Genomic DNA, 12654 nt, shown 5'->3' with positions numbered 1-12654 from the left:
ATTTGTGCAAGCAAAACAAACAGGACTACAGGATGGCAGGACATACATATACAGTCCGCCAAATGAGTGGCCACAATTGAAAAACCTGTGAATGCAAACAGTTTGTTTTTGCGACCAGGTACTTCCCATTAAAGCCTTTAAAGCGGAATGCGCACCGGAATGGCAATGAAAAAGGTTAAGAGAAATCGTATAGCCTAGGAAAGTACATGCAAATACCGGAACTCCCGGATCCGGCTGAAGCAGAAATGTCATTACGGGAGCCCAGCAAATCACTTACAAAACTTATGCACGAATGCACAAAACACGCAAACAAAAACACAGAGTAAACAAAAATCAAACACAAAAAAAGGGCTTTCGGGCAACCTAGTCAGAGTTTTGATATCCTAAAAAATTATTTATAATGTATACAGCGATGGCTCTGTTAGCACAGAAAAATAAAAACGCAATAAACCAGGAAAAAAAATACTGAACGTGAAACTGAACTCCGACCCGGCAGTTGGCAGTCGGCAGTGGGAAGACCTAGAAAGTCCAACAACCCAGCCCAAGCCCAAAAAGGCAAAAAATAAAAGTTCTTTGTTGTTTTGGCCCAAATCAATTACAAACTTTCAGTTTGCGTTAATAGAAAACCGGCACACGCCCGGCCATGACCGGCCACGAAGTTGGAGATCCACTTAAAAGGCTTCTGCTGTTGTAATTAAAACCCGTAATTCGAGACCTTTATGACTGGCCAGTTGGAGAATCAGAAAAATCAAATAGAACCCATGGATAATCAAGCAGTATGATGTCCATCGCAATCTTGGCTTAAAAGCTCCTCTCCATTTCCATTTACAACGGCTTGGATGCGGAGGAGTTTCCAGTTTGCTGACCAAACTGAGGCTGTCATCGGAACTGAAGCTGGCGGAAAAGTTTCGGAGGGTGTCTGGTGGAAAAACTACCAGCGAAACACTTAGGGAGTAGTGGGAAAAGTTCTGGCGTAAAACAGCGGATTTTTCCCCGCCAACAATGTCGAAAGTTTGCTTTAAACTAGAGCACTTTTGGATGCTTTTGCTTTTTGGGTTAGTCAGCAACTGTTGCTCGAAAGTTCCTCCACTTCGATGGCAGTAAGTTTCTTGCTCCTTACGGCAGCCCTACAGAACTATTGAATTAAGATCCATAAAAATGCCCTTGCAGTCAGCATGCCGTTACTGCTGAACTCACTAAAATAATATCAATCATACGCCATGTACTCACCCCCAGGCGTTGTCGCTTTCCGCTCTTGTCCTTGTCCTTATCCTTCTCCAAGCTGGTCGGTGTTGTTGCGGCTGTCGTTGAAGCCGTGGCCAAGGACTTTTTCCGGCTCCTGCTCCTGTGGTGGTGGCGGTGCTGGTGGTGCTGCAGCTGGCAGCAGAGCCGCACGTAGGTGCACTGCAGACCCTCGGCCAGAAGGGCTCCCAGGCTGGAGAGGCACATCAGCATGAGGGGCACGCCCACCAGGGCGTACAGAATGGTCGCCAGTTTGCCGGCGGAGGTGCGCGGCGTGAGGCTGCCATGACCTGCAAACAGAGTCTAGATCAGGATCGGTGCAATAGACTAGTATATATCTTTGCTTATGTGTTTAAAATGGCAAGCACGCACTGGCTACTAAAAATGCATGTAGTTCTAATCGGTTGGCGTTGCAGGGGGGAAATCTCAATCTGTCGGGTAATGGTCCTGTATATAAAACTAATCCCCAAACTGCATTTAAAGTATCTTAGAAACTTGCCAAGAATGTCTTAGTAAAAATAACAAGAATCTTGGCAGTTTCAAAACTCAATTAGTTTGGCAAATTGTGTCTTATATTTAGAGAGAATCTAAATTAAATTAATTAGGTTTCACTTCACCCTAAATAATGCCGAAAATAAATCCGTTTAGAGTCATATTTTAGTGCTTATCTTGCAGTACTAACACTTCCCTTCTATGGACTCTGGACCCCCACACTATTAAAGTTGAAGACCCTGAGATGTAGTTAATTTGTAACAACAAGAATGGCCTATCCGAGCTCAACGCCATTTAGCATATGCAAATATTTTGCCACCGCCCACGGGTCGTATACACAATGTGTCCGTACGACTGCTGCCACAGAGGCCTTAGTTTGCCTTCGAAGGCGTTCCAACGTCCCAACGCCAAAGTAAATATTTACTGGGCCCGGCACGAGTTGTGGCTTGCCCAGGCCCGTCCTGGCCTGGCCTGGCCAATGTAAATCCAACGAAATCATAATAAGCAGCTCGCTACGCAGGATTCCCATCTGACAATGCCTCCGCCCCCAAGATAAACACTAAACATAAATCCAAACGGCTTAGTTGTAAAGGCGAAAGTGAAAGTGCGGAAACGGATGGGGAAATGGTAATGGAGTCGAAGTCGAAATCGGATTCGGAACTTACCAATTGTCGTTATCACAGTGACCGAGTATAGTAGAGCCTCGCTGAATGTCCAGCTCTGGGAGTCGCCGGCATCGTAGCCGAAATGGCCCAGGGCACTGGCACTGCCGCCCTGAAAATTGCCGAATCCTCCGGCTCCACCTCCGGCGGATCCCTGACGGGTGGCTGCCACAATGGAGCCCTCGAAGCGACGCAGTTGCTCATGGACCAGCATTGTCCAGTTGCGTTCATACAGAACGTTGAGTTTCTCTAGAAAGACAGAGGGTATAAGGTTAGAGCGGGTTAATTTCGATCTCTTTCAAAAGCAGTTTCATCTGAAGTGCCATTATCCCCATCGGCAATTATGCAATTCCATGCCAAGTGCAGTGTTAACCCCCAACAACCTTCGACCCAAGAACGACAAGTGCCGACAAATCGTTCCATCCTCCACTTGTAGCCTCCGACATCCTTCTCGTCCTTTCGATTTCGGTCGAATGTCTTGAGGAATTTGCCAGCATTTGATGTCGTTGTCGTGCTCGCCTCTTGCAAATTGTAGAGGTTGCTTGTTAACAACAGTTTGGGACTAGTTGCCAGTTGCTCACGCCCTTTTCACGCCCTCTGGCCTTGGGCGTGCGGTGTGCGGCACTCTTGAGGTCTCGAGGGCGCACTTTCCCCAGACAGCCCAGCCAAGAAGCCACCCACTCTAATCGACTCAAGCAAGTTTCGGGGAACAAAGCGAGAATCAAATGCTATTTGGCTTGCCAATCTTTCAGCTAAATTAAATAATGCTGGAAATACTTTTGCCAAAAGATGTGAAAGGCTTCCTAAGTCAAGTCTTTCAAGTCTGAAGGAATCTTTAAGCTTAAAAGTATCAAATATTTTATACCATACTCCCTAAAATCACAACTCATGCTAACTGAAGAGATGAATGACCTTATTAAAGGAGAAGCTGTTTAAAGGTAAGATGAATGCTTCGCATCATTAGCTGCTTTTTGGCAAGCATATACTCTCATATTAATCATACGCCAGGTGGGACGACGCATTCCCGGATGAGCTCAAGTTAATTGGTTTATTTATTATGTGAAATTTTAATTAAATAATCATCAGCTCTAATAAACACGCACATGTCACTAGGAAAGAGTTCCCATAGTTGAAAATAAACACTTTCTTCGAAAGGAGGCGCGAGTGTCGCTGGCAGGTGCCACAAAGTAATTATTTTCCCATAAATCAGGCCAGCAAATTGACTTAAAAATAGTTGCGCTAAAAGCGCCACACCAATCGATTCAATGTCGATAAAATGTTTCCAAAAATTTGCGAAAATGAATTATATTCCCGAACGCGCCAAACCAAATATTTGGCTATGCAAATATTTTGCTATTATTCAATTCGCGAACTGGGGGGAAAATGAAATTTAGACCGGCTTTTGTTTGGTTTTGTTGGATGGGCATGTTTGCGGGTACTTATAATTAAAATATTTGTGCTGGCTGCCCTCTAGCACCAGCGCCTGGTATTTGTAAAGCATTAATGGGCGATAACAAAACATTGTCGCTTTAATGTCGGAATTACTTTGGCAATTTGCTGGCAAATCAAGTGTGTAAAACAGGCCCAAAATTTACGGGCTATGCGGCAAAAATGTGCTGGCCATTAATAATTTATGCGTACATTTGCGCGCTACTAGCGAAGCGTTAAAATATTTGGTGTTTAATCATTTGTGGCTTTAGGGAAAAGGATTTCTCGGAAATAAGATAATTGTTATAGGCGGGAGATATCATAGACTCACCTGTTATTATCCACAGCTCTCTCAGGCAATCCTCGCGACTCTTGGCAATGGCCGCCGACTTGCTCAGATCCTGCGGGGCCTCCAGCAGCGGAAAGATGAGCCCGCCGAGCACAGAGTACCCGATGACAAGGAGCACTAGTCCTGGCGTGGAAAGGAGCAACTTCAGCAGCTGGCCGCAGAGGCGACGGGTGCAACTACCCGGCTTGGTGGTTAGAGTGGCGGTGGTGGAGGATGTCTTAACGCCGGCTTCCGATCCCAGAGGCGCGGTTCGGCTTTCGGCATCCGCATCGGTCTCATCGTCAATGCCACAGGCGGGGCCTTTGATGTCCTGCGGCTGGTGCTGAAACTTGGCCTTAATCGCCTTCTCAACGTCGGACATGATCGGTCAGTGTTCAATGACATTTAGTGGCCAGCTGGAGCTTCTATCCGCCCGTTTCCGTTCGCTAGCATTTCCGGATCCGTTGGCTTCAAGCGATTCATGAGCAGAACATCAACCCTTTGGGCATTGGGCCAACTAATTGCAGCAACGATTTCTCATCATTTGTAATGTCGCTTTTGTTCTCTGCCACTTTCTCCGCCTGTCGACTGCCGTTTGACGTCTCCTGTCTCTAGTCTGCTTTCTCCCCTCTAGTTTCTCCTTTCACCCAATCCGCTTGTTGCCTTTAGCTAACGTATTATGTTTTAAGCTGTCGTTGACTCGCTTTTGTCATTCTCTCGTTGTTGTTGCTGCTGGTAGTGATGATGTTGCTGCTACAAATGTTGTTGCTGCTGCTTCTGCTGCTGCTGCTGACGTGGCATTTACCATTGTTCCTGGTCTATGCACTTCATGGGCTCTTCCTCAACTTGTGCCGTTTGTACTTTTAAAGTTGTTGTGCCAGTTTATTCCCCTCGGTTTCGTTGTTTCGTTGTTGTTGTGTTGCTAGCCTGTAATTGAAAACATTTGTATGTTGTATGTAGTTGTTGCAATTGTAATGGCTGTTGCTGTTGCTGCCTGGCTGCTTCTGTTGAAGTGCACTTGTGAGTAGGTTAAGCGCACACAAAGTGAAAACGCACTAAATTTGACACTTCACTTAATCTAATTAGCAGGTCTTTAAGCCAGTTTATTGTTAGCCAAGTGGTCAGCCAGGCAGTTAGACATTTAAATCACAAATTAGTAACTAATTAATATTTCAAATGAGGAAAATCGTAGTCCATAAGGTAACTACATATACTCTAAAGAATTTAAACTTATTTGTTCCTCACATCCTTCTCAGCTTTATGACCTATTTCTCTCTAGCCTGTCAATACTAATTTGCATTTTGCTATCTAGGGTCTTAACACACATCTTGTTAAGGCCCCATTTAACCCACCTAACTAACAATGGCCTCATTATCTAAGCCCATAAAAATGATAACAATGGCTGAGCCCATACAGGCTTCCAGTAATACAAATTGAATGAATCTGTGGCATTAGAACTGTCTGTAGATGGATATAGACTCCCTTTGGTATCCAACTTTCACACATCAAAGTCCATAATCGTAATGAAGCTGACTTTGCGGACGGATGGGTAATGCGCTTAGGATATTTAGACATTGAATCAATTAAAGCCGAGAGAGAAAACTCTCGGCGATTAGTTATTGAAGCTCCCTGGGAAATACATTCTAGGGGTTACACGCAACATTTATTGGATGTGTGTGAGAGCTGTTTTGGGGGAAGGATGTAGGACCACCATGAGGAAAGCATTCATTCTTTTTGTGGACGCCCTTTTCGGAACACAGCCACAAAGGAGGAGGCGTCTCCGTCTGGCTCACGCAATTTACTTAATTGGAAAATAAAATAAGCCAAAGCCAGAGACTGGGATTGGGATTGGATTTTGGGGTCTGGAATTGGGCCAAGCCGGAAACTCCTTGGCTAAGAAAACAATGGCCACTTGAAGCGTTGTTTTTTTTTCGTCTCTGTTTTTATGGCTAGCGCGCATAATTTAATTCGAGAGGAACGCCATAGGCGCCGACTAATGCAAAATTAATGTCAATCGTTGATTCCTAAAAACACACCCTGCCCTCCAAATGCCAATGCCCTCTTAATTGTGCCCTTTATTCCAACATTTGAACTGCCACGAACACTTCGAAGGACGAAAAGCAAAAGGGCGAAAGGGAAAAGGAGCAGGAGCAGAAGCCGGAGCAGGTCACAGGACTGCCGGAAGTTATCCCTTTTAGTCAGATTGAAATCAGCTTAGAGTCGCCGCTTAATTGAAATGTTTGCGTTTCACTTTAATTAAAGCGTTTTCAGCCGCCTGACAAAACCCTTTCAGCCGCCATATTCTGTATTTTGTAACCCATCTCAGAATTTTATTCATTTCATCGCTTTTCGCACGTCATTTCATAAAGTTGAAGCTCCAAAGTCAAACTTTTAACAGTCAAGTAGTGTGGCTCGAGGAGTCTGGTGTAAATAAGACAAAAGCCTGTGCCTTCATTTCCATTCATTTCCTTGGCTGCACAGCCACCTTCACTGCTATGCATTATTTATTATTATTATTTTTAAATGCAATGACAACAAACGCAGTTTAATTACAATTTTCAACTCATCAAATGCAGCAGCCGCACAGCACAGAAAAGGCGGAAGCGAAGGACCCTCCGCTGGAGGATAGTCCGTCCAAGGAAAATGGCGCTAATGGCGCCAACATTTCTCATTCTCGCCCACTCTCCATATTTTATTTTGCCTTTTTTTCCACAACTCCTAGCTCAGCTGCTCCACAGCTTTGCCGCCAGGACAGCTTGGCTGTTTTTAAATCCAATTTCGCTTCATAATTTTATAACGTGCCAAGCAAACTCTTCACTTCGCCGCCATACCCATCCCACCCGGGGGACATCCCATTCTTGATTCTCGTTGTTGGCCATTGCCGATTTAATTGCATCGCTGACATTTAGCACCCAGCAATGAAAACCCGCACAAAAAATACAGCTGGAAAAAAAAACGACAAAATAGAAAATGAGCGAACGAAGAAAAGCTGGCAGAGTTGATTTTTCAACTTCGGATTAAGCGGGTTTAGTTCAGTCAGCATTTGCATGTTGGTCTGTTAACTGAAGTGCTATTTGCATCGAACCTTAAGAGGACTATTTTAATCGATTTGTGTATCGTCTCTTTACCAATCTGCTACAAAATCTGAGAACAAAATATTTTTTTAATTTTTTTTAATTTTTGTCAAATGTTCTTGGCGACCACCTTCAAAAAGTACAAAAATGCGTGGAGGCACAATATGACCCACAGCGATGGCTATATCTTTGCCAATATTGATCCGATTCTTGAGCGGAGTACCTTAATCGATTTGTATATCAATTCTTCATCAATCTGCATCAAAATTTGAGAACAAAATATTTTTTTAATTTTTTGTCAAATTTTCTGGGCGACCCCCTTCAAAAAGTACAAAAATGCGTGGAGGCACAATATGACCCACAGCGATGGCTATATCTTTACCAATAATGATCCGATTTTTAAGCGGAGTACCTTAATCGATTTGTATATCGATTCTTCATTAATCTGTATAAAAATCTGAGAACAAAATATTTTTTAAATTTTTTGTCAAAATTTCTGGGCGACCCCCTTCAAAAAGTACAAAAATGCGTGGAGGCACAATATGACCCACAGCGATGGCTATATCTTTGCCAATAATTATCCGATTCTTAAGCGGAGTACCTTAATCGATTTGTATATTGATTCTTCATCAATCTGCATCAAAATATGAGAACAAAATATTTTTTAAATTTTTTGTCAAATTTTCTAGGCGACCCCCTTCAAAAAGTACAAAAATGCGTGGAGGCACAATATGACCCACAGCGATGGCTATATCTTTACCAATAATGATCCGATTTTTAAGCGGAGTACCTTAATCGATTTGTATATCGATTCTTCATTAATCTGTATCAAAATCTGAGAACAGAATATTTTTTAAATTTTTTGTTAAATTTTCTGGGCAACCCCCTTCAAAAAGTACAAAAATGCGTGGAGGCACAATATGACCCACAGCGATGGCTATATCTTTGTCAATAATGATCCGATTCTTGAGCGGAGTACCTTAATCGATTTGTATATTGATTCTTCATCAATCTGCATCAAAATCTGAGAACAAAATATTTTTTAAATTTTTTGTCAAATTTTCTGGGCGACCCCCTACAAAAAGTACAAAAATGCGTGGAGGCAGTTTTTGACCCACCGCGATGGCTATATCTTTGCCAATAATGATCCGATTCTTGAGCGGAGTACCTTAATCGATTTGTATATTGATTCTTCATCAATCTGCATCAAAATCTGAGAACAGAATATTTTTTAAATTTTTTGTTAAATTTTCTGGGCAACCCCCTACAAAAAGTACAAAAATGCGTGGAGGCAGTTTTTGACCCACCGCGATGGCTATATCTTTGCCAATAATGATCCGATTCTTAAGCGGAGAACCTTTAACGATTTGTCTATCAATTCTTCATCAAAATTTGAGAACAATGTATTTTTTAAATGTTTTGTTTAATTTTCTTGGCAATCCCCTACAAAATATACAAAAATATTAAAATTAAAAATAAACTACGAAGAAGCTTAAAATCCCCCTGACTACAAGCAACACAATAAATTTGTTCAGTCAAGTGTCTGTAATGAAAACCAAATGTGGGGGAATTAGTGGACTGATCTTGGTGACGGCGGGAAGGGATTTGCGGCATGTTTCCACGCCTTCGGAGCCATAAAAGCAGTGAAGCGTGCTCCCAACTTTTAGCACATTAGCCAAGAGAGTGCGAAATAATAGTTAGTTTTATGGCCGGAGGTGCGAAACAAGAACAATGGATACAGATACCGGATGCAGGACATCCGCAAGGAGATACAACAAGAGCGCCACCGGAAATTCATATGATTATGCAATTGAGTGCAGTTCCTCGAGAGGTGCTCATAATTCATATTAGAGCCAAGAACAAAAGAGCCACAAAAAGAAAGTGCCTGGCGAATGCAGGCCAACGGACATTAGGTGCAACCGGCGAAGGATGTGGGGGGTTGGTGAGGAAAGGTCCTGGCTGGCAGGATATAATGACCATGTTAATGCCCAACACAAAAGTGCACTGAAAGGAAATGAGCAAGATAAGTAACGAGCCCGAAAATTCTTCATCTCCCAGCCCCCGGAGTGCCCCGGTTGGAAAACTTTTCACAAAACAAGCGGTGCTCTAGAGAAAAGCTGGGAAATTGAGACTGCACTGGTGGAAAATTTTGTTGGCAATAAAGTTTGAAGCGGCTATAGTGATATTATTATAAGAGCTAAATAATAATATATGTATAACTAAGTTTAACATATAAGAATATCTCACTATGGGAAATTATTAATCCTGTAGTTTTCTTTAAAAAACCTTAAACATTTTTTAAAATGTTTGTTTCCACTGCCAAGAGATACCCCAAGTCCTGGTACTAGCTGGTCTCGATTCCTTGGCCGCTCCTCATTAAACGCACTCAAGTTGCTAGCAACAATCTTAATTATGTTGTAAAGTCTTTTGGCCAGGAGGGCGAGAAAAAACAACCGAGCCAAACCAACCAGCGAGCGTAGGAAAGAATGGCTGGCAGCCAGGAAAAACTTTTGCCGGCGCTGATTAGTTTTTCGAGTGCCTCCAGTCCAGTCCTGTTCAGTACCGTTCCTACCCGTCCAGTTAGTCCGGTGCAAGTCGGCCAGTCAAGCGTTTCTACTCCAGCCTGTCATCTAGTCAGTCCTGGGCATCAGTGGCACCCATTGGAGGCAAACTCTGTGGGGCAAAAGTTTGGCTCAAACTGCGTGGAAGAACAACACCAACCATGGCAACAACAGAAACAAAAACTCATTAAAAACTGCACAAATGCAACGTTTTTGGCCCATAAATACACGGCAGGACCAGAAGCCAAAGCCAAGTCAAGCAGGAAAATGCAAAACTGCCCAACAAATGCACAATAATTAGAAGCAAATTTAAAAGTCGTTTGGCTGCTAATGAAGGCTTCCTTTGTGCCTTTCCCCAAAAAGTGGTAAAATGGTTAATGGCCAACAACAGTGCAACAAAAACCAAGAGTGTATGCCCCGAGGAGCCAACGATGTTGCCGGCTAATGGTCAAAATTAGTTCAATAAATTCGCTTAAATATCATAAATTAAATTTTAATGTAATTGAAATGGTTAGACTTTGATATTTTCTGAAAAAACACTTTGTTTCAAAAGGATATTAATTCACATAAATCAATCGAATACTCGACTAAAGAGTTTCAGGCTGACATGAGGCTTTTAACTTGTAAAAGAATTTTGAAAATGGTTTATGTTTTGAGAGGAAAAAAGTAAGTAGTGGACCGGCAGGCAGCAATTGCCCTCTGGCCTATAGTTCAAAATAATCTTGTTAACTTTCATAATTAAATTGTTAAACATCAGTTGGGCTTTAATTGACAGCCGTCGAAGGTGAGGGGGCTCCAGTTTAGATGGCCAGCTCAGCGAAATTCCTTAAGTGGCAATTTAGTGGCAATTTGCTTTTGTCTTAACACTTTTTGGGCCGAAGGATAAGACCTGTCCGGGATTGGGGCAGCTTGTACCTCCAACACAATTTAATGTTAATTAAGCGAAACGTTGCCAATGGCAGTTTAGTAGTCACAGTCGAGTTCCAAATGGTCCAGTGGTCCTTTCGTCCTTTCGCCACCAAGTCCTGTCTGTGAATGTGTAAACAAATGTTTGCACAGTTGGCCTAATTGACTTTGCCGAGTTACAGCAAAAAGTTTTGCGCCCTCAGCCCACTCCCGCTGCCATAAACGAGATAAAAAGAACAAAATTAAATCAAATAAAATCGAATTGTTGGCCAATTGAACGAGGACTAAGCCCTTCGAGGAAAAAATAATAAAAAAAAAACTAAGTGTAAAGGGGAAAAATCCCGGGTTGAGCGTAAAATGGCAAGGGCATGCATAAAATGCATGCAAAGGTTGGCATCTGAAATTTGCATAAAAGCCCCGTGGCACGTTGTCAGCTTTGATGTCCTGCCGGATGTCCTGCGGAGCGCAGATCCCCTTTTTGTGCACGTGTGTGTGCTAGTGGCTCTGATAATGCCATTTTGAATGCACTTTATGCGCACTTTGTCTCAGGGTCTCGCTATCATTAAAAACATTCCAGATTCGTAGCTAATCCCCATGATATATTAAGTGTCCTTGCGATTTGCATGGATATGAATGGATCTATATGCGTATACATATACGTAGTCATGCATATCCTGCAGCTACTATTAAGCACTCGGTCCTCCGAAATGGAGGGGCGGGCCAGCGCTGACCAAAATACCCACAAAACCCAACCACTGCAAAGGGGTTTTAATCGAGCCAACTAAAGCAGACATCTGCCCAAATTAAATGGCAAAAACTATGGGGATATGCGAGTTCTGATGCCAGTGGATGGCCATAATGGTTTTAGCTTGGAAGTGTTCAAAACTGATCAACAAAAATAGAGTTTTTAAGAGATAGACATTACAGAGGTCCTTTAATAGGTGACACCCTGTAATCCTAAATAGTAATTAAAGAATTACGCTTCAAACTAATTGCCAAAACGAAAATCAAACTATTAAGCTCCCACAAAAAGTTTACAAACTGTTTTCCGCGGACTTGTTCAAAGGATTAAACCCATAATTGTGCTGGCTTGTGTAACTCCACAGCTGTCTATATCCTGCCATCGAAACTTCCTTTACTATAGTCGCCCCCATTCCCCCTTGTTTGCTATTGTAATTGCTTTGTTTTGCTTACTAATTGTTTTGTGGCCAGAACGCCAAATTAACTTGGTCACGTGGCCTAAACGACGGTGTAGATGGCTGAGACGACAGTAGAGAGGAGGGCTCTATTGTGGTTATTGTGGATAGCGGATATTGTGCGCCTTGAGCTGACGCCTCTGAGCCTTATTGATGACATTCGCCGCCCGGCGCTTCGTATTAATTTGATGCACGAGTGGTCTGGCTATCAGACCGATGATTGAGTGCTAATGGAGCAAACGTGGCGGAATGGAACAAAATCAAGGAAATCGACTCTGGCGGAGATTGGAGGCAGAAGACTGGAGGCTGGGTAATAACATGCAAGCCAAGTGACCCCAATGCCACTGTCCCCCATCTCCACACGCAGTGACCACCATCCGAGCCAGAGCAAACAAAACGCGTTTCAATGCGTTTCTGGAGGTTGGCCAGGAGGGGCGCCCCGGAGCTCAGGAACACATGTTTGCGGAGGGTGTTCCATGGGGGCTGGGTAGCTAGATGTTGGTTGGTTGGGTGGCAGATGCAAACACCGAGATATGCAATGGAAAACACACACACACCTCATTCGCACCCATACAGATTGCGGAGCAAGTGTGTCATGGACATGGCGAGGTTGGTGTGTTTCTGGGTTTGTATGTTTTGTGCGGAGGAGACGACAACACGTGTTCCAGTCACGATGACGATGATAATGATGCCAGGAGGAGGACATACCATACGCCGCACGAGGACTGATGTAAAAAAGACGCATACTAAAATGGCGATCCGAAG

The 12654-nt window shown here is 43.3% G+C and overlaps 1 protein-coding gene across 4 annotated transcripts in view; it reads right to left on the bottom strand.

Annotated features, from left to right (window-relative positions):
• LOC108131696 (uncharacterized) overlaps window positions 1–12654 on the bottom strand; it is a 41377-nt gene that overhangs the window by 7998 nt on the left and 20725 nt on the right. For 3 of the 4 annotated variants that reach the window (XM_017250717.3, XM_017250716.3, XM_070278515.1), the window contains 3 exons: window positions 4156–5079; window positions 2400–2645; window positions 1231–1532 (listed from right to left, as the gene is read on the bottom strand). In XM_017250717.3, coding sequence (XP_017106206.2) covers window positions 1231–1532; window positions 2400–2645; window positions 4156–4534 — 927 coding nt within the window. In that variant the 5' untranslated portion in view covers window positions 4535–5079. Of the gene's footprint in view, window positions 1–1230; window positions 1533–2399; window positions 2646–4155; window positions 5080–12654 lie in introns of those variants that run through there. The other variant, XM_017250718.3, reaches the window with a different exon arrangement.

The sequence above is a fragment of the Drosophila bipectinata genome, chromosome 2R, assembly GCF_030179905.1.
Source record: "Drosophila bipectinata strain 14024-0381.07 chromosome 2R, DbipHiC1v2, whole genome shotgun sequence".
Lineage (NCBI taxonomy): Eukaryota > Metazoa > Arthropoda > Insecta > Diptera > Drosophilidae > Drosophila > Drosophila bipectinata.
Note: the sequence above shows the minus strand (reverse complement) of the source record. Positions and strands in the feature narration are given on the sequence as shown.